A 21,789-nucleotide genomic window follows, 5' to 3' on the forward strand; every position below is an offset into this window, starting at 1 on the left:
TGCAAAGGTGGGACAAGCATAGGATAGATGTTCCTATTCCAAAAGGGAGAAATTGGAAATAAAAAAGGAACAAGCCCTGAGCAAGTTTGAAACCTAACAGGACAGTGCTGATAGACCTTACCTCTTGAGAATTTTCCTCTTTGTCAATGCTCTGCTGTCCAGTCCCACTGGGGTGGAAAGCCCTCTTCTAGACACACTGAGGCAGTAGTGCTGCCCTGAGCCTAACCTGGAAAGGGCTGGGCCCCCAAGGGTCTGGGTGGCTCCACCTGTTTCCCCATCCCCATGACTTTGGGTGGCCCCATTCCTCTGATGACTCTGAGATGGGTCACATGGTTGTGATTCCCCTGACCTGGAATTTTGACTGTTCTAGTCTGGGGTCATAAGGGCAGCCTTACCCTCAAGGTTTTACTGGGCATTGCTGTATTGGAGATTCTCTGTTATGGGAAGGATTTTTTATTATTTAGTTGCTAAATTGTGTCCGATTCTTTTGTGACCCCATGGACTATAGCCCACCAGGCTCCTCTGTTCATGGGATTTCCCAGGTAAGAACACTGGAGTGGGTTGCCATTTCCTTCTCCAGGGGATTTTCCTGACCCAGAGATTGGATCAAGCCCACATGTCCTGCATTGGTAGTTGGATTATATACTGCTAAGCCACCTGGGAAACCCAGTGGGAGGGATAGCCTTGATAATTTCTGAATTAACTTCAGGTCCATTCTTCCATTTTCTTGGGTAATAGCTCAAGTCTTCTCTTTAGATGTCTGAGTGATCTCCCTGTTAGATGATCCTTTGGACATATACTGGTACTTCCTGTTATATCTTTTCAAATTAATGTTTTCATTTTCTTCAAATAAATATCCAGAAGTGGAATAAGTAAATCATATGGTAGTTCTATTCTGTTTTCCATAGCAGGTACACCATTTTTCATTCCCACCAACAGGGTATAAGGTTCCTATTTCTCCATATCTTCTCCAGCATTTGTTATTTTCTTATCTTTATGAGAATAGCCATTCTAGCAGGTTTGAGATGATATCTCATTGTGGTTTTAATCTGTGTTTCCGTGATGATCAGTGATGTTGAGCAACTTTTCATATACCTGTTGCCCATCAGTGTGTCTTGTTTGGAAAAATGTCTATTCAGATCCTCTGCCCATTTTTAACTGGGTTGTTAGGTTTTTTTTTTGTTGTTGAGTTGTATCAGTCATTTGTGTATTTTCAATGTCAATTCCTTATTAAATATATGATATACAAATATCTTCTTTCATTTGATAGATTGTCTTTTCATTTTCATTTTGTCAGTGTTTCCTTTGCTGTGCAGAAACTTTTTAGTTTGATGAAGTCCCACTGGTGTAGTTTTCCTTTTTTTCTAGTGGATCTTTTAAATGCTAGGAAAGTTTCATGAAAGGGATCATACAATTTGTATTTACAGTATTTTACGGATGGATATTATCAATTAGTTGGTGTTTCTATTCCAATCGCCCTATTTTAATGATATCTGCTTCTTAGTTCTAGCTGATCATCAGAAGCATGGGGGCAAGTGAAAATGCTGATTTCTCTACCCAACCTCAGACAAATCAGTGTTTTTAAGGATTGTCTGAAGCAAACCTAAAAATTAGTGTTTTTAAGTATTGTCTGAGGCTTTGCATTTAAAAAAAGATTTTCTTTGGTGATTCTGAGGCTAAAAGGACTGTACCAATTCACAGAATAAATTTAGAGCACTCATTTCAAGAATGATTTGGTCAGTTTAGTTCCCCCAATGAACTGGTCGATGCTGGGTATATATTTGTTAAATTAAAAAAAAGGAAAATCTGGTGAGGTAATCCTACTCTAAAGCACATGTCATCTTTTATTTATGTGCATGATCTTTTAACAAAGCAGTGGTGCTAGGGTCTTAATATCCAGAGTGCATACTTAGTTTGTTCACTAGCTGGTTGTTTGTTCATGGGCAAATCACTTTAATTCTCTTGGTCCACATTTTCTCACCTGCAAAACACTAAGTTTGAAATAGATCTAAGGGGCCCCTTCAGTTCCAATACTCTATTATCTGGTCTCTACAGGCTTTGGTTCAGAGTTTTCCCCCTAAAATTAGATGTTTTAACTTCATGAAGGAGTATCTAGATATTAGTACATGTCTGTGTATCAATAATTGGATTTTTATAAAGTATTTTCACGTCAAACTGGAAAGAGGTTTCCAGTGGCCAGATGCCAGTTTGTCTTTGACTTTTACTCTCTAATATTTTCCATCACTTAATTAAATTGTGGATGTAACATGACATGCTCTTCAAAGCTGGATAATATATAAATATTTTGGAGTGTACTGACATATACATTGCATATATTGGGAAAATTCACAGTCACAATTTGCCAGGAGATCATTAAACTTTCGGTGTCTTTGCAAATTGTGAGAGAGGCAATAAGCATAATGATTAAGAACATGGACTTGGGGAGGCAGACTGCTTGGATTCAAATTCTCTTTGCTGCATTTACTCACTGAATGACTTTGAACAAGTTGGTTAACTTCTTTGTGCTTCAGTTTTCTCACCAAATTAAGATATTACTAATACCTGTTTAGTATTCCTATTAAGATTCAGTACCCCAAATGGTTTAGAACATATCTTGGAACATTTTTTTTTTTTTATTGATGTTACCTGTGGATATTTAAGAAAGCCCTGACTTTTATATGTGGAACTCCACAAGCATATATAATCTAAAAGGGATGAGCAGCTACTTACTCTCTTAGTTAAAACGTGACTCCCTTCCCCACTGCTTTGGAATATATATTGGAATCAAATGCACAAGACCTCTAAAGATTCCCGTGCTTCATTGCCTTGTATGTGAGGCAGGCCACATCAGACCTCATTGTTAATTAGGTGAAAGATGCTTCAGCCACAACACCTCATGTTCATATAGTGGAAGCCTGTTTTATCACCCTGTTGGCTTGGTGGAAGTTTATAAAAATATCTTCAATTCCCTTAGAACTTTTCAACATATTTCCAAGGCTGTGAGATGCAATACACCTTTGTAAATTAGCTTTTTAAACAGTGTGATGTTTCATGGACTCCATGTGTTTTTGTGAGAACAATGAAATCGATCATAACTTTGATTTTCATCCTAAACAGAAAAACAGTAGGATATGCAATTAAAAATCTTGAGTGTTGATAATTTGATTTACAAAATTGTTTTAGTAGATTAAGATTATGTTATACAATTGTACATTTCTTCTATAAATTAGAGGTACGGCTATGATTTTCCTTATTAATGTTGTAGACTCATTTGTTTGAGAAATAAATTAAGATCTCATCTGGAGAAGTTTTAGATAGTGTACTTTAGGCTTCTAATTGCTTCTTGTTTTGTAGAACTCCACTGGAGCAACTTCAAAACATGCTACCGGACACCTTCATACCTCAGTGTAAAACCACTAGTGAGGCACAATGTTCTCAGAATGAAAATGATGAAGATAGTGATGGTTAGTTCAGCCTTGACTAGATATTTTTGAATTTACTATTTCAACACACTGAGTATTAATCAGCATCTGCTTTTGGTTTCCTTTACTGTATCATTCTCACTATACTGTATACTATCTCTATTTTTTTTTTACTTTACATTATTGTATTGGTTTTACCATACATTGACATGAATCCACCCCGGGTGTACACGTGTTCCCCATCTTGAACCCCCCTCCACCTCCCTCCCCATCCCATCCCTCTGGTTCATCCCAGTTCACCAGCCCCAAGCATCCTGTATCATGCATCAAACCTGGACTGGTGTTTCGTTTCACATATGATAATATACATGTTTCAATGCTATTTTCCCATATCATCCCACCCTCGCCCTCCCCCACAGAGTCCAAAAGACTGTTCTATACATCTATGTCTATTTTGTTGTCTCATATACAGGGTTATCGTTATCATCTTTCTAAATTCCATATATATGCGTTAGTATACTGTATTGGTGTTTTTCTTTCTGGCTTACTTCACTCTGTATAATAGGCTCCAGTTTCATCTACCTCATTCAGTTCAGTCAGTTCAGTTCAGTCACTCAGTCGTGTCCGACTCTCCGCGACCCCGTTGAGTCACAGCACGCCAGGCCTCCCTGTCCATCACCAACTCTGAGAGTTCACTCAAACTCATGTCCACAGAGTCGGTGATGCCATCCAGCCATCTCATTCTCTGTCGTCCCCTTCTCCTCCCACCCCCAATCCCTCCTAGCATCAGACTCTTTTCCAGTGAGTCAACTCGTCACATGAGGTGGCCAAAGTATTGCAGTTTCAGCTTTAGCATCAGTCCTTCCAATGAACACCCAGGATTGATCTCCTTTAGAATGGACTGGTTGGATCTCCTTGAACTGATTCAAATGTATTCTTTTTAATTGCTGAGTAATACTCCATTGTTTATATGTACCACAGCTTTGTATACTATCTCTAGATCAGACACATATTCTCCTTCCCATTCTCTAGATGTAGCTTGTTTTATTTTAAATAGTTTCATTTAAAAATTGAACGTTAAATAATTGTATATTATACTTGAGCTGGGAAAATTGAGAGTATTTATACCTTTGTGTGGCTGCACAGAACATTCTTCCATTGTTGCCTATGTTATTTGAAGAAGAATTATCAGGTAAGCTATACTCTGGATGATATTATTTTTAATCTTATTTTCTAGTTGAGGATATCAAGATACAACCCCCAGCTCTTTTTCTGCCAATAGAAGAATTAAACATAGAGAGACCTGAACCATCTCTAAAAATAGTTGAACTGGATGATGTAAGTGCATAATGACCACTCATATTACTTAACAGAGAGGAAATTCATTACACATAAATAATATGTAGTTACAACTACATATTATTTTCAGCAAGATAATTCTTTCATAATTAAGCATAGTTTAATAGTATAAATTTATAAGTGTTTGAATTTAAATATGCTGATAGGAATACAACAGACCATTATTTTAATGTAGACAGTAAATTTGTGAGCTAAACTGATATTGTGTCATAGTATGGGAGATGAGAAGATATTTCAATCTTTTAAGTTGTAGAGACGGTGTTTAGTGTTTGTTTTATTGAGTGGCCAAAAGGTTCCTTCCCAGAGGAACCTTTTGACCAACCCAGTATTTAGGTTTCTGCATTATCGTGCTTTTAAACAAAGATTATTCTCATTATATGATATTTATTTAATACAATTTTTATGCATTTAGCTTGTTGAATGTCATTTAATACTTTTTATTTAAAGGAAAAATAGTTTTAAGATTGAATGGATTTAATATAATAATAACTTGAATATAAGCCTCTGGAAAACACAAGTATAATCAACTGGAGCTAGAGTAAGTCAGAGCTACAGCTCCAGGATGAATGCATTTCTGACTTCTTCATCCTCTAGTAACTGAGTATACCCACTGTCCTTAATATTGCTTTTACTGTGGTTGTCACAGTGAAGGAATACAATAGAGGAAGTACTTTTTGACTTACTACTTTCTTTAGGTTAATAGCTTCTGCAGTGTGCGTGTGTGTGTGTGTGCGTGTGTATGCCTAACAACATATTTATTTCTGCTTTGGATAGATTGAAGATTCTGAACAAATTAACACATACATGCATGTATATTTGTGGCTGTTCTTCATTAAATTGTTGCCACATAGAGTAAGCTTATGATATGTTGGTTAGAGAGCTAAAAACGTCTACTTAGCTCTGAGGGCTTCTCTGGTGGCTCAGTGGTAAAGAATCTGCCTGCAGTGCCGGAGACCTGTGTTTGATCCCTGGTTGGAAAGATCCCCTGGAGAAGGAAGTGGCAACCCACTCCAGTATTCTTGCCAGGGAAATCCCATGGACAGAGGAACCTGAACTCCATGAGGTTGCAGAGTCGGACACCACTGAGTGACTGACACTTGCACTTCACTTGGCACTTTGTACTTACAAAATAAAATCTAAGTTGTTATGTTTGGCTCTGGGTGTGATAGTGGTGATAAGATGAACTATACAGCGAAAGCCCTCAACAATTATCTGATGAATTTGTTTAGTTCTTTTAGAATTCATGTTCTATGGCATATAGTAGCAAGTTTATGACATTTTTTGTGAGAAGAAAAATTCTCTAAATACTGTGCGTAAGTTAGCTGGCTAATGTATCATAAATTAGCTGAACATACTAATATTATATAACATCCATTTAATAAGACTTATGAAGTGGAATTTGAAGAATCAGGAAATGCCGTGCCTTATAAAGTTGAGTTAGCAGATGCAGACAGTCAACAAAGGTAAGATCTTTCTAATTCACTTCTGATGCTTGTTAAACACTCACAAAAATTTTCCTATCTTTTGAGAAGTTCACAACATAAAAAGCATATGAATTTAATGTTAGAATATATTTTACTTAACCATCTTTAAATTTGGGTACAGTTTTAGTGGGCTTTCCTAGTGGCTCAGTGGTAAAGAATCTGCCTGCAGTGCAGGAGATGTAGGAGACACAGGTTCAGTTCCTGGGTCGGGAAGATCTCCTGCAGAAGGAAATGGCAACCCACTCCACTATTGTTGCTTGGAAAATTCCATGGACAGAGAGCCTGGAGGGGTGTAGTCCATGGGGTTGCAGAGAGTCATACATGACTGAGCATAGCACACAATATTACTAATATTTATCAGCATTCAATAATTAGAAAATTATCTATAATTATATGTTTATGCTTTTACCTAGCATCTGGATTATTTAATAGATGCTTCAGAATTTAGGAATTGTCATTATCTGAAGTGACTGACCAAGTCTTATGTATTTCATATAAACTTTCTTACTTTCTACAAAGATACTCTTTGGATTTTACTTACTTCAGTTTGTTATGAACCTTAAATAAAAATGTATATTAATGATTAGGTTGAGAGACAAAAAAAAAAAAAGCCTCCAAACTATAGATTACTTCTTAGGTAGATTTTACTGTGTGATAAATAAATGAATTATAATGATTCAGTTTGGAACTTTTAAAAAAGTTTTGTCATTTCCAAATGAAAAATAACATCTAGCTGTATCTACTAGTAATGTATAAATTATTCCAAGTCCTCTCTTGCTGTTGAAACCTTGGCTAGGATTTCAGGTGTTTTGACTGCAAAGTATTAAGTTGGGTAAACAGCAGAATGAAGCTTCTATTAGGTAGCCCCTACATCGATTCTTTGTTTATATGTTCAGATCACCTTAGGCCCCTGTCAGTATTTTGGAACAGCAGTGGGCCTAAGTGATGCCCTTGGACCTGAAAGTATTCTGGCCTGGAGAATTTCATGGACAGAGGAGCCTGGCAGGCTACAGTCCATGGGGTCGCAAAGAATTGGACAGGACTGAGCGACTTTCACTTTCACTTTGGACACATAGACCCAGATATCTAGCAGCAAATGTGCTTTTGGCAGGAGACAACCAGATTCTGGTCAGTAGGTAAGAGGTTTATGCTTATACGCACTACGATAAACCTAAGGAAGTACAGCATTTCTACTCTCTAATTTGATTCTTTTATATATTTTATCACAAGCCTTTCCCTTGATCTCCATGTTACACAAGGCAGAGAAAGTTACTGATTATTTTGCTTCTTGGCTTTGTAGGTGCCCATAGAGCTTCTTTTCTAGAAAAGTCATAAAGGATCATATGTGACACAAAAGAACCTTTCTGGTCAAGCATAATCCATGAGTTTTTATGGTGGTACTATGTAGAGCTTGCAGCTTCCCTGGTGTGCTCAGTAATAATGAATCAGACTACAATGCAGGAGACTACCTGCAAAACAGGAAATGCAGGTTCCCTCTCTGGGTGGGGTAGATCCCCTGGTGAAGGAAATGGCAACCCACTCCAGTATTCTCACCTGGAAAATCCAATGGACAGAGGAACCTGGCAGTTACATTCCATGGGGTCACAAAGAGTCAGACACCAATTAGTGACTAACCCACCCACCACCATGTAGAGCTTCCATAATATCAAATATTATTAAGTACATTATTCAACTCATAGACAGTGTTATTCAGTTGTAACTATGCTTGTATATGGTTGCTGCTGCTGCTAAGTCACTTCAGTCGTGTCCGACTCTGTGTGACCCCATAGACGGAAGCCCACCAGGCTCCCCCGTCCCTGGGATTCTCCAGGCAAGAACACTGGAGTGGGTTGCCATTTCCTTCTCCAATGTGTGAAAGTGAAAAGTGAAAGTGAAGTCGCTCAGTCGTGTCCGACCCTTAGCGACCCCACGGACTGCAGCCTACCAGGCTCCTCCATCCATGGGATTTTCTAGGCAAGAGTACTGGAGTGGCTTGCCATTGCCTTCTCCGGCTTGTATATGGTAATCATCATTAAAATTGAGATATAAATACCACATAAGGCTTTTGTACCCATATAGTCATGATGAACAAATAAAATATTTAAACAATAAAATCTTGTTTTCATCAGCTTGATGAGATTGAAACATATATCTTCATTTTTAGAAGAAAGACCGTAAGAAATTAAACTTACTTTAGACTATTTAAAAAATAAGAAACTTTCAATGAAAAATTTGCAGTTAAATCAGGTTTGTTCCAATTGCCTATTTCTTTTAAATTTATAATACTGTTAAGGTACGTGCTGTTTTAGAATGTGTCTACAGTATATTGAAAGAAGTATTAAATTAATGTGAATAACCCTATTTGCTTAAGGTTTTACTATATTTAGTAAATAAGCTGAGTTTTAAATTTTATTTTTAATTTAATTTATTAATTTATAATAAGTAAATTACTATATTTATTTCAATAAGCTGAGTATGTTAACATTTTTATGTATAATTCCTTTCAACTATGTTCTCTTGTTTGTCCCTAAACATGAAAGTCACACATTTTGTGATTATCAGAATGCTTTTCTGTATGAAAATGACATCCATCAACAGCATGTGTCCACCAAGAGAAAATCTTACCTCTTCCACCTTCATCTGAGTAACAACTCTTTTTTTTGTAAAGATAACTCAAAAGGTAACTTTTTTTCATTTTTGCTTAATATTATTAACAGTGAATGTTGGTAATTTAATAAAATAAGTAGGTATTGCAGGTTATATAAAGCTTTGCCTATTTTGCTGTTCATTTTAAACCCAGAAAATTTGATACTCAGAACATTGGTTGAAAATATGTAATTTTCTATCAAATATTGTTTTTAGTTAATGGACGATGGTATTTGTATTCAGAGAAAACAACAGTCAATATAAAATGACTCTGAAAGTTATTATAGCTGAGCTATCATTTAAAAATTTACATGGTTGGGCTCAGCGACAGAAGTCTGATTGGCATGCTTTACTTTGTCCTCCCTTGCACTATTTGTTTTCCTAAAATATTTGAGTTTGATGTAAAGTTTCACATAAATGATAAAACCAAACCAATACAAATCATCTCTTTATATAGCTACATTATTATTACTAGTTGTACCCTGGGGATCTATAGATTAGAATACTGTGTACTAATGTCTGGTTTTAATTTCCAGATGCTAAGATCATTTTAAAGACAGTCATAGCAAAGTATCCTGGTCTGGGAGTCAGATTTTGTTTTCATCTCTGCCTTAAATCACTGTGTGACCTTGAACATATCACTTCCTTTCTTAGGTCTCATTTACCAAAACTAAAATATAGGAATTAGATGATTTCTAATCTGCTTTTATCTATTTAGGATTTTATTTTATCTACTTAGATTGTCAGAAAAATCAATAAATATTTCTTATGTGAAGAATTTGAGAGAGGCCAGAGATCATTACTTAAAGTAACTCATAGTAAAATTGATTACCTTTTCATTGGGTAGCAGATGGTAGAGAACAGTGATTTAAGGTAATCCTGCTGATTTTAACATCTTTGGCTACTAAACTTCTAAATCATATGACCATGAACTATATCCATCTGGGAATTTAGGCCTTTGCAGGGCTCCAGGTCTAGGCCATAAGCTGTTTTTAACCTTCCTGGAGCATGGTGTTACAACTGTGTTTAGGAAAATGCTAAATACAAATTCCCGTTAAGTGTTACTTTAAAGATTCTTGATTTATTTAAATAGACTTTATTTTTAAAAGCTGTTTCAGGTTCTTAGGAAAATTTAGCAGGAAGTAGAGAGCCCCCATATACTCTCAGCCTCCACAAATTCATAGCTTCTTCCACTATCAGCATCCCAAACCAGAGTAGTCCATTTGTTATGTATCATTTTTACTGAGAGTCCCCAGGTTACATTAGGGTTCTCTCTTGGTGGTGTACATTCTGTGGGTTTGGACAAATGTGTAATGACTTGTAACCAATATTGCAGAATAATACAAAGTATTTTCACTGCCATAAAAATCCTCTGTGCTCTGCCTTTTCACACAACACGCCTTCCAAACCCTTGGCAACCACAGATCTCTTTACTCTCCAGTTTTGCCTTTTCCAGATGGTTATAGATGAGATCATACAAGTCTTTTCAGATTGACTTCTTTTACTTAATAAAATGCATTTAAAGGTGTCCCCATGTATTTTTGTGGCTGGACAGTTCACTTATTTTTATTGATGAATAGTATTCCATTGTCTGGATGTACCACAACTTATTTATGTGTTAACTTATTAAAGGACATCTTGGTTGTGTTCAAGTTTTGGTGATTATGAATAAAGCTGCTACAAAAATCCATATGGTGAGTTTTTGTTTAGACATAAGTTTTTAACTCATTCAGGTAAATAACAAGGAGCACAGTTGTTGGATCACATGGTAAGAAATATATTTAATTTTGTAGGAAACCACCAAACTGTCTTTCAGTATACAAATATAAGCAGTATACAAATTGAAGGAAAAAGACAAAAGTCTTTGTTTGCAAGTAGAACAATCATCTGTAAAGAAATCCCAAGGAAAACCCCAAGAAAATCCACTGTCAAATTATTGGAATGAATAAATGAGTTTAACAAGAAAAAAAAACCAAAACTGTCTTTCAAATTGACTTTACCACTCTTCATTGCCACCACCGATGAATGAGTCTTACTGTTCTTCACATTCTTGCCAGTATTTGGAATGGTCAGAGTTTTGGATTTTTGTGATCCTAATAATTGTATTGTTGTTTTCAGTCTGTCTGCCCTCTGATGGAGAAGGATAAGAGGTTTATGGAAGCTTCCTGATGGGAGAGACTGACTGAGGGGGAAATGGTCTTGTCCTGATGGGAAGAGCCGTGCTCAGTTCACTTGCTCAGTCATGTCCGACTCTTTGCAACCCCATGGACTGCAGCACGCCAGGCCTCCTGTCCATCAACAACTCCCGGAGTTTACTCAAACTCATGTCCATTGAGTCAGTGATGCCATTCAACATCTCAGCCTCTGTGGTCCCCTTCCATTCCTGCCTTCAAATCTTTCAGAGCATCTGGGTCTCTTCAAATGAGTCAGTTCTTCGCATCAGGTGGCCAAAGTATTAGAGTTTCAGCTTCAGCATCAGTTCATCCAATGAATATTCAGGACTGATTTCCTTTAGGCTGGACTGGTTGGATATCCTTGCAGTCCAAGGGACTCTCAAGCGTCTTCCCCAACACCACAGTTCAAAAGCACCAATTCTTCAGCGTTCAGCTTTTTTTATAGTCCAACTCTTACATCCACACATGACTACTGGGAAAACCATGGCTTTGACTAGATAGATCTTTGTTGGCAAAATAATGTCTCTGCTTTTTAATATGCTGTCTAGGTTGGGCATAACTTTTCTTCCAAGGAGTAAGTGTCTTTTAATGTTTTTGGAGCCCCCCAAAATAAAGTCTGTCACTGTTTCCACTGTTTCCCCATCTATTTGCCTTGAAGTGATGGGCCCAGATTCCATAATCTTAGTTTTCTGAATGTTGAGTTTTAAGCCAACTTTTACACTATACTCTTTCAATTTCATCAAGAGGCTCTTTAGTTCTTCACTTTCTGCCATAAGGGTGGTGTCATCTACATATCTGAGGCTATTGATATTTCTCCCAGCAATCTTGATTCCAGCTTGTGCTTCATCTAGCCCAGCATTTCTCATGATTTACTCTGCATATAAGTTAAATAAGTAGGGTGACAATATACAGCCTTGATATACTCCTTTCCCTATTTGGAACCAGTTTGTTGCTGCATGTCCATTTCTAACTGTTGCTTCCTAACTGCATACAGATTTCTCAAGAGGCATGTGAGCTGGTCTGGTATTCCCATCTTCTCAAGGATTTTCTACAGTTTGTTGTGATTGACACAGTCAAAGGCTTTGGCATAGTCAATAAAGCAGAAATAGATGTTTTTCTGGAACTCTTTTGCTTTTTTGATGATCCAGTAGATGTTGACAATTTGATCCCTGGTTCCTCTGCCTTTTCTAAATCCAACTTGAACATCTGGAAGTTCATGGTTCACGTATTATTGAAGCCCGGCTTGGAGAATTTTGAGCATTGCTTTACTGTGTGTGAGATGAGTGCAGTTGTGCAGTAGTTTGAGCATTCTTTGGCATTGCCTTTCTTTGGGATTGGAATGAAAATTGACCCTGTGATCACTGCTGAGTTTTCCAAATTTGCTGGCATATTGAGTGCAGCATTTTCACAGCATCATCTTTTAGGATTTGAAATAGCTCAACAAGAATTCCATCATCTCCACTAGCTTTGTTCAAAGCGGTGCTTCCTAAGGCCCACTTGACTTCACATGGATGTCTGGCTCTAGGTGAGTGAGGTGATACCACCCTTATGGAAGAAAGTGAAGAAGAACTAAGGAGCCACTTGATGAAAGTGAAAGAGGAGAATGAAAAAATTGGCTTTAAACTCAACATTCAGAAAACCAAGATCATGGCATCTGGTCCCATCACTTCATGGCAAATAGATGGGGAAACAGTGAAAACAGTGACAGACTTTATTTGCTTGGGCTCCCAAATCACTGCAGATGGTGACTGCAGCCATGAAATTAAAAGACACTTACTCCTTGGAAGAAAAGTTATGACCAACCTAGACAGTATATTAAAAAGCAGAGACATTACTTTGCCAACAATGGTCCATCTAGTCAAAGCTATATTTTTCCAGTAGTCATGTATGGATGTGAGAGTTGGTCTTAAAGAAAGCTGATTGCCAAAGAATTGATGCTTTTGAACTGTGGTGTTGGAGAAGACTCTTGAAAGTCCCTTGGACTGCAAGAGATCCAACCAGTCAATCCTAAAGGAAATCAGTCCTGAATATTCATTGGGAGGACTGATGCTGAAGCTGAAACTCCAATACTTTGGCCTCCTGATGTGAGGAACTGACTCATTTGAAAAGACCCTGATACTGGGAAAGATTGACGGCAGGAGAAGAAGGGGATGACAGAGGATGAGATGATTGGATGGAATCACTGATCTATTCAACATGAGTTTGAGTAAACTCCGGGAGTAGTTGATGGACAGGGAGGCCTGGCGTGTTGCACTCCATGGGGTTGCAAAGAGTCAGACACGACTGAGCCACTGAACAGAACTGAACTGAATAACTGTATAGTGGTATCTCATTTTAATTTGAAATTCTCTAGTGACATATATTGTTGAACATCTTTTTGTATGCTTATTTGCCAAATATGTCATGTTTGTTGAGTTGTCTTTTAAGGTCTTTGGCCCATTTTTTAATCAGTTGTCTATTCTGTTACTTTGAAATTTTAGAGTTCTTTTGCTTATTTTAGATTGAAGTATTTTATGTATGTGTTTTGCAAAAATTTCTCCAAATATGTGGGTTATCTCCTCACTCTCATAGCAGTATCTTTCATAGAACAGAAATTTTTCATTTTAATGAAGTTGAGCTTATCAATTATTTCTTTCATGCATCCTGTCTTTTGTGTTGTATCTTAAAATGTCATTAGAATAACCAACATCATCTGAATTTTCCCCTATCGTCTAGGAGTTCTATAGTTTTGCATTCTACATTTAGTTTTATTATTTCTTTGCATTAACTTTTGTGAAGAGTATGGCCTGTGTCCGGATTTATTTTGGGGCATGTGCATATTCACATGTTCCAACACCACTTGCTGGGAAGACTATCTTTTCTCCATTGTATTGACTTTACTCTTTTGTTAAAGATCAGTTGATTAGGTGGATCTATTTATGGATTCTCCTTTCTGTTACACTAATCTATTTTTATGCTTTTGCTCATACCACTTTGTCTTGATTACTGTGTTGTTTATTTTCTAAGTCGTGTCTGACTCTTTTGTAACCCCATGGACTGTAGCCTGCCAGGCTCCTCTGTCCACGGGATTTCCCAGGCAAGAATACTTTAGTGGGTTGCCATTTCCTTTCCGGAGGATCATCCTGACCCAGATATCAAACCTGCATCTCCTGCATTGGCAGGCAGATTCTTTACCACTGAGTCACTAGGGAAGCCCCTTGCTTATTATAACTGTATCATAATTTTCTAAGTTGTGTAGTGTCAGTCCTTTGACTTTGTTCTTTCCCTATATTTTGTTGCCTATTCTGGGTCTTTTGCCTTTGCATATAAACTTTAAAACCAATTTGTCAATATATACAAAATAGCTTGCTGAGACTTTGATTGGGATTACATTGAATCTGTAGATGAAACTGGGAAGAAATGACATCGTGGCAAATTGAGTCTTATCTATGAATGTGAACTATTGTAAAAAAAAACACTTATTTAGTATTTTTTATTTCTTTCATCCAGTTTTCCTTATATAGGTCTTTGGGTTTTTTTTTTTTTTAAGATTTATACCTGAGTACATTAGCACATTACATTATGTGCTAATGTAAATGGTACTGTGTTATTAATTTTTAATTTCACTTGTTCATGTCAGTGTGTAGAAAAACAAATGACTTTTGTTTTCCTTGTTTCAACTTGTATCCTCATCCTTGCAATAAGCACTTATTAATTTCAGGAGTTTTTTTTGTTGTTGTTAGTTCTTTTGGATTTTGTACCTAGACATTCTTGTAATCTGTGAACAAAATCAGATTTATTTCTTCCTTTTCAGTGTGCATATCTTTTATTTCCTTTTCTTGTCTTATTGCATTAGCTATGACTTCCAGTACAGTGTTGAAAAGGAGTGGTAAGAATGGACATCTTTGTTTTGTTCCTGAGATTTGAGATAAAGCTTTTAGTTTCTTATTATTAAGTATTTTGTTAACTGTAGTTTTTTGGTAGGTAGTCTTTATTAAGTTGAGCAAGTTTCCCTTTATTTCCAGTTCACTGAGGATTTTTATCATGAATGAGTATTGGATTTTGTTGAATGCTTTTTCTGCATCTGTTGAAATGATCCTGTGATTTTTCTTCTTTAGCCTCTTGATATGACAGGTTAGAATAATTGATTTTTGAATGTTGAGCTCAGAGAACTGCTTTTTATTACTTAACAGGGCTTCTAATGAATAGACTAAATTATATCATATCTGTACTTTCTGCATCACATAGTATGCATTATTAAAATGTTGTGTTCTCACTGTTTCAGCAGCAATAAATCCCTATAATGGAATTTTACAATCTAGCAAAAATACTGTAGAGGTTAGTTGTAGACATTTACACTTAGGAAATGACATCTCCTTCCACATACACACACTTGCACACACACAAACACACCAAAAACTAGATTCAGATAATTTATTTCCAAGCTTATTAGGAAAGTATAGCATCTTCATAAAAGTTTTATTACATTGAATAGCTTTCATAAAGTTTTTCCATAAAATATTTTTCTGACATATGCAATTTAGAGGTGATAACTGAAAATGGAAGTTCTAAATAGTATGTGCAATTGCTGAGTTATAGAAACATTTGATTGCAGCAGTGGACTGCAAGACAGTTTATATCATGGAAGACTATTTTAGTTTATAGCTTCTACTGTTTTACACTGGAAAGAGAATATGGGCTAATCAGATGAAGCTATATTTAGTTTGGATAAATATGTGTATGTGGTAATGAAAGCAATATGGTGTAAGTTTTTTTTTAAGAATCTTATTCTTAAGAAAATCTAGACCAAAGTTTCATAATCCTAGTTTCACATTATAATCACCTGAAGAGCTTGGTGGGGTAGAGGGGGAAAGAAACAAACAAACAAAAATGCTTGATTCCCACATTCAGTGTTTGATTTAATTGGTTTGGGGTCAGGCCCATACACTGACAGTTTTAAAGAGTAACTTCAGACGATTCCATTGTGCATCCAGGTTGAAAACCAGTGATCTACCCCAAGTGATTTATTTAAAGCAGACATGATGAGGTGGGTGATTAATATAATCTAGCTCATTTTGTAGCTTTCCAGAGGCAGGTGTCTCAGCTTACACATTTTCTGTGCCCCTAACTGCTGCAGTTCTTTCATCTGGCAGACTTCCCATGGCCCCCTCCTCGTCACTAGTTATGCTAAGCAAAAGAGGTAAAATGTGGAAAGTAAGGTTTTCTCTGCATTTTTCTCATAAATTACTGATATAAAACTTGAGTGGGAGAGAGGGTAGAAAAGTAGAAATTGAACCTCAGGCTGAAATGGAAACACGTCAATTTCAATATTGCATCACAAAATAAAATCTTGTCTCCTTCCATTAGTCTAAATCATTTAAGTCTGAGTGTATAGGTATATTAGGATTGTCATTTATGAACATAAGCTTTAAAAAGTCTTTAAAACTGAGGACTCAGTAAAGAAAATTGATTTTAAAAATAATGTTTAATGATAAACATTTATACCACAGAACTATTGGTGAATGAATATTTTAATCCACTTATTTATTCATATTTATTAACTTAACTTTTGTAAATATGTGTTTTCAACAGCAGGAACTTCACATACAGATTTTGATACTTTTGTGGATCCTGACACATACTCTCCTGCTATTGAAAAATTAGAGGAAAACAACTTTTTTGAGAGAAATTTGAAAGAGGAAAGCAAAGATATAGAAAGCAATAAAAAGCATGATGATTCCCACATACCTCTTGAGAGCAAGGAGTCTTTGCCAAGTACAGATTTAGAAAAGCCCTGCATTAAGGAGAAATTATCTCAAGAGGACAAGAAATCCTTGGAATTCAGCAGCCTGCATGAGAGGCCAAACTTTGAAGATTCTAAAACTACGCAGTCACCACTGGTAAATATCTATTATCTTTATTGTATTAAAATTTTGTCATTATCATCATAAAAATTTTATATTGACACAGTATATTCTTAAATGTTACTTCCTATTGAATTTAAAATGTACAACCTTATAGTCGAAGAGTAACTCACATGGGAAAGAATGTAAATGATTTACAGAAGAAATTCTAATATGGTAAATGCCATTATAACAAATGACTTTCTATGACAAATAATTTAAGGCCCACCTCATGCACCATACTAAGAGTGCTGTTACTTTCCTAAATGAAATTCATTATTATGAATAATTTAGTATAATAAATCCTCTCTAGCTTTCTACTCTAAAGTCACTGGTTAAAATGAAAAAAAAAAATTGCTGTTTTGTAGATAAAACCAGTTTTGTGGCTTAATGTAAACATAACATTTAAAAAGCAATTCTTCAGCAATATAGCTAATAAAGAAATTAGGGTATAGTTTTGTTTCTTCTTAGAGGAAAAAGATAAAGTAGCTCATTATTGCATTACTGCCAAATTTAAAAACTATATTTGAATCTCTGTTCTATGTACTAAAATCTTGTGACTATAATTATTAATAATAAGTTATTTAGAAATTGGACAAATTAAATGTTAAATTCTTTGGAAATTGGGCAGGTCAAATATTTTAACAAGATTTTAAAGTCATTTGCAATGAATTGCCATGGTACCTAAACTGAAGATAGCACCAAAGAGTTACAGAATGAGTATTGAGCTGCTGCTACTTCTGCTCAGGGGATTGAATTTCTATACCTACTTAGTGATAGGCCTTGTTCCTTTTCAAAGTGAGAAATTAGAACTGAGACCTCTGCAGAAACCTCAGATCCCTAAAAGTCTGCTCTGTCTCTGAAGGAATACACAAGGAGACATACTCACAGGTGCAGGATGAAAGGAAACTACTTTCTGCAGGGGATCAGGCCTAAGTCAATAAATATCTTATCTGAAAAATGGAAATCTTGGGCTTTCATCTAGGTTCAGTTTAGAGTTTGACTATACATTTCTTACTTGGAATCTGCAAGTTCCAAGTAAGAAATGTTGGAATGTGCAACACTAATGTTGACCTGTGTCTACTGATGCCCTGATATATCTGACAAAAGTAAACCTCAGCTCCCGTAGAAAGACATTCCCACAATTTAGCCAATAATAGATTCCCCCAAATCAACCTCCACTTAAGCTGAACTTCTCCCCTTTCCAACAAAGAAAACAATTGATCATGGAATGAATTTCAGCAAATAGAACAAACAAGAACTCTGGTTTTCCAGTTTCCAAAGGGCATCATGCCTAGAACTAAGTGACACGCACACTGTGTGCTGTGTTATCCAGAGGAATTGTGGATACACTCAGATGTAATTATAGTAAATAACTTACATTGTAATAATGTATGTCAACTTCAACACAATAATACAATTAATTCATTGAAGGCAAAAGGAGAAGGGAGGTGGCAGAGGATAAGTTGGTTAGATAACATCCCTGACTCAATGGACATGAATTTGAGCTGATGCCAGGAGATGGTGAAGGACAGGGAAGCCTGGCATGCTGCAGTCCATGGGGTCACAAAGAGTCAAACACTACTTAGTGACTGAACAAAAACAGCAATTAATGTTACATATAAAGTCTAACATATATATTGTAGTATAGATACCTGAAGCAAGTCTTTTAAATTACTACTATTGTGTGATAAAGTTACATTATGTGTTGTACACATCTATATAAAACATTTCATTATTAAAATTGAAATGTTAAAAAACTACTAATAATTTTGATCCCTTATACTACTATTGTAAAAAGAAAAGTGGTGAATTATTGCATCATAGAGCACAGTGCTTTACACTTAGTTGTAGAATCTCCTTTCCTTTCATCCCAAATGACTACGCTTGAACTTTTTACTTTCCTCCTGCCCTAGTAGAAACAATTCCCTGAGCAGAAACTGTTTAGAAATCTGCTGTGATCCCGTAAAAAATTCATTAGTGAGCAGTAGGGGCAGATTTTAGCAGTGGCATTCCTTCAAACAGAGTTTGAGACAGTATGTTTTGCACTTCAGTCTCCAGAAATCGAGTTTTTCATAAAGGTATGGAATTGTAGTCAGTTGTAGAGCAGCAACAGTGAGGTGGAGGCACGGGCAAGGAAGAATATGAACTAGTCAGGACCTCTAGGTTTTAAATGTGGAACTATCAGTTGTTAACTAGATGAGATTGGGCAAACAAATTCACTCTCATTGTTCTCTGTTAACCTAAGCTTTAAAAAAAATTTCCATATTTTCAAATGTCTGATCCAGATATGAGCTCCACCAGGAGTGCTTCTGTGGATTGGTGATCAGTGTCTGGGAGAGCCGGTGAAGATGTCCTGAGTAGGGACTTGGACTTGCCTTTGAAGGAAGTGCTTTATTGGTCCCTAGCTTTAATTTGTAATGGTTTATCATTTTTATGATTTATCCATTTGAATGGAGTTATAATAATTTTAATTGTGTGATTAACACCTTGAAACAGACTGCATTTGGGCATTATTTAGATACATTCAGTTCAGTTCAGTCGCTCAGTCATGTCCGACTCTTTGCGACCCCATGAACTGCAGCACACCAGGCCTCCCTGTCCATTACCAACTCCCGGAGTTTTTCCAAACTCAAGTCCATCGAGTCGGTGATGCCATCCAGCCATCTCATCCTCTGTCATGCTGTTAAATACTGATGGCCACTCTAATGGTATTTTAAGCCCATCTAGAGCTCTCACTGGGCTTCCCCAGTTGCTCAGTGGTGGAGTCCGCCTGCAATACAGGAGATGCAGGAACACAGCTTCAATACTTGCGTCCGGAAGATCCTCTGGAAGAAGCCGTGGCAACCCACTCCAATATTCTTGGTGGGAAAATCCCATGGACAGAGGAGCCTGGCAGGCTACAGTCTGTGGGATTGCAAAGCATAGGACGCAACTCAGTAACTGAGCACAGCACAGCAGCGCAGCCTTCTCACTGGTACAATCCTTAATGTTTTCTACCAGACTCATGTACTTTATAAATCTCATTTATATTCTTCCCTAGGATGAAAGCATATAAAATAAGAGTTCACACAGTGGTAGGGGAACCCTAGGCTTCAAATCAGCGAGATCTATATACAGAATCTAGGTCTGCTAGTTTTTTAGCTGTATAAACTTCACAAATTACTTAGCTCACTCTTGGCTCAGTTTCCCCTTGTATATTTTCTTCTTAATGAATGTTTTGTTAACTTGGATTTTCTCTGTGACCAAGATCAGATCAAATTTGTTTCCATCCGGTATTTTGCTTTCGTCTTTGAATTTATTTTACCTATAGTCAAAGACACTAGTCAAAAGCATAGCATATGAGAAAGATTCTATTTTCTAGAGTAATTCATGTGCAAAGACACTGAGGGAAGAAAATAAGGAAAGAAAAGAGAAAACTTAATTTTTTAAAAATGAACTTCAATCCTCCTTAGATTTAATGGCAACTTTCAGATCATTACCATAATTGTGGTTTATGCATTTTTCCAAACTTACTCTGTATAAATGTTGTGTAACAATTTATGTCTCCACAAGTAGAACCTAAACTTGATGTGGGCAGAATCCATGCTAAAAACATAGTAGGTGTTCAATGAATGAATTGCTATTTTGTGCACATAAGATAAAATAAATTTAATTTTGTTGAATATTTTGTTTCCTAGTTGTTACAAGAAATAGCCCTCAGGAGTAAGCCCATAACTGAACAATATCAAGGACTCGAACGATTCTTTGTTTTTGATAAAAAGGAAAGACTCAACTTACTTCCTTCTCATAGCTTAGAATGCTGCTCCTCCAATACTAGGATTACAATTGCAGGTAAATTCAGACATAAAATCAGATGGCCTGTGGACCAAGCTAACAACTTTTTGACACGTTTTAAAAAACAGTTTGTCAACATCTTAGGCAATACTGAGTAATTCTGTTTACCAAATGAAATTGTTTACTTCTTTTCTAGCTGGAATTATTGGCCCTATGAGAGTTATCAAATATTAATATTTATATTTCAGGCAACTTTCAGAAAACATGGCTATAATGAGACTGAGAGAGATTATTTTTAGATACTAGAAGTGTGACCCTTAATCAACTAATAGTACATCTTCAAATCACTTGAGTAACTGTTAAGTGTTACAATTCTTAGTTGCCATCTTAAAAACAAATCTTAAAACCTTAGGATTGTGGAAATTCACAGACATAGCCGTCATTTCCTTTTAAACTCAGGTCTTGGTATCACCTGTAGTCTTAGATTTCTTGTGTATTCAAATGTATTTTTTCACACGCATACTATTATATCTTATGTTATATTGCATATTTATTTTTAAAAATATTTATTTCTGTTCACACTTGTACGTATTTGTGCAACCTCCTTGCAGTTTATAATTCATTCCTTTTATTGTATAATTATGAGATTTTTATCTTTCATAATATACACATCACTGTCATAAATGTTTTCTCTTTAGCTAAATATTATCCAGTAAGACCATACATATAATGAATCAACAACATGAATGTCTCCTCTTTTTCAACTTCATGTAATTTTACCGTTTTACCATTTTAGGAGACAGAGAATGGATCCCAGACCATAGTGTAAGTGCATATGCTGATAACACAGTTGCCATGGATGTTCTGAAGTTTGCCCAGAAACTACCAGCAAGGAGAACACAGCATAAGACTGGTAAGGTTGACTGTAAGGCTGCTGTGCTGTATTGTAGCTCAGTGTGTTTATTAGTTTATCTCTTACCACTTTACTAGGCACCTGAAAATTCATTTTTTCAGTTATTTAATTTAAACTTATTCATTTAAACTG

At 36.2% G+C, this 21,789-nt stretch overlaps 1 protein-coding gene across 1 annotated transcript in view; it reads left to right on the forward strand.

Annotated features, from left to right (window-relative positions):
• The window catches only part of ZBBX (zinc finger B-box domain containing), a 129,174-nt gene that overhangs the window by 78,990 nt on the left and 28,395 nt on the right, over positions 1 to 21,789 (forward strand). The window contains exons 12-18 of the mRNA XM_088843075.1: positions 3,355 to 3,464; positions 4,660 to 4,760; positions 6,165 to 6,244; positions 8,806 to 8,945; positions 16,657 to 16,964; positions 20,648 to 20,801; positions 21,541 to 21,657. Of these exons, the coding sequence (XP_088699201.1) occupies positions 3,355 to 3,464; positions 4,660 to 4,760; positions 6,165 to 6,244; positions 8,806 to 8,945; positions 16,657 to 16,964; positions 20,648 to 20,801; positions 21,541 to 21,657 (1,010 nt within the window). The remainder of the gene's footprint in view (positions 1 to 3,354; positions 3,465 to 4,659; positions 4,761 to 6,164; positions 6,245 to 8,805; positions 8,946 to 16,656; positions 16,965 to 20,647; positions 20,802 to 21,540; positions 21,658 to 21,789) is intronic.

This window comes from Moschus berezovskii, chromosome 1 (assembly GCF_049115385.1).
Source record: "Moschus berezovskii isolate FMDL1 chromosome 1, NW_MosBer_1.0, whole genome shotgun sequence".
NCBI lineage: Eukaryota > Metazoa > Chordata > Mammalia > Artiodactyla > Moschidae > Moschus > Moschus berezovskii.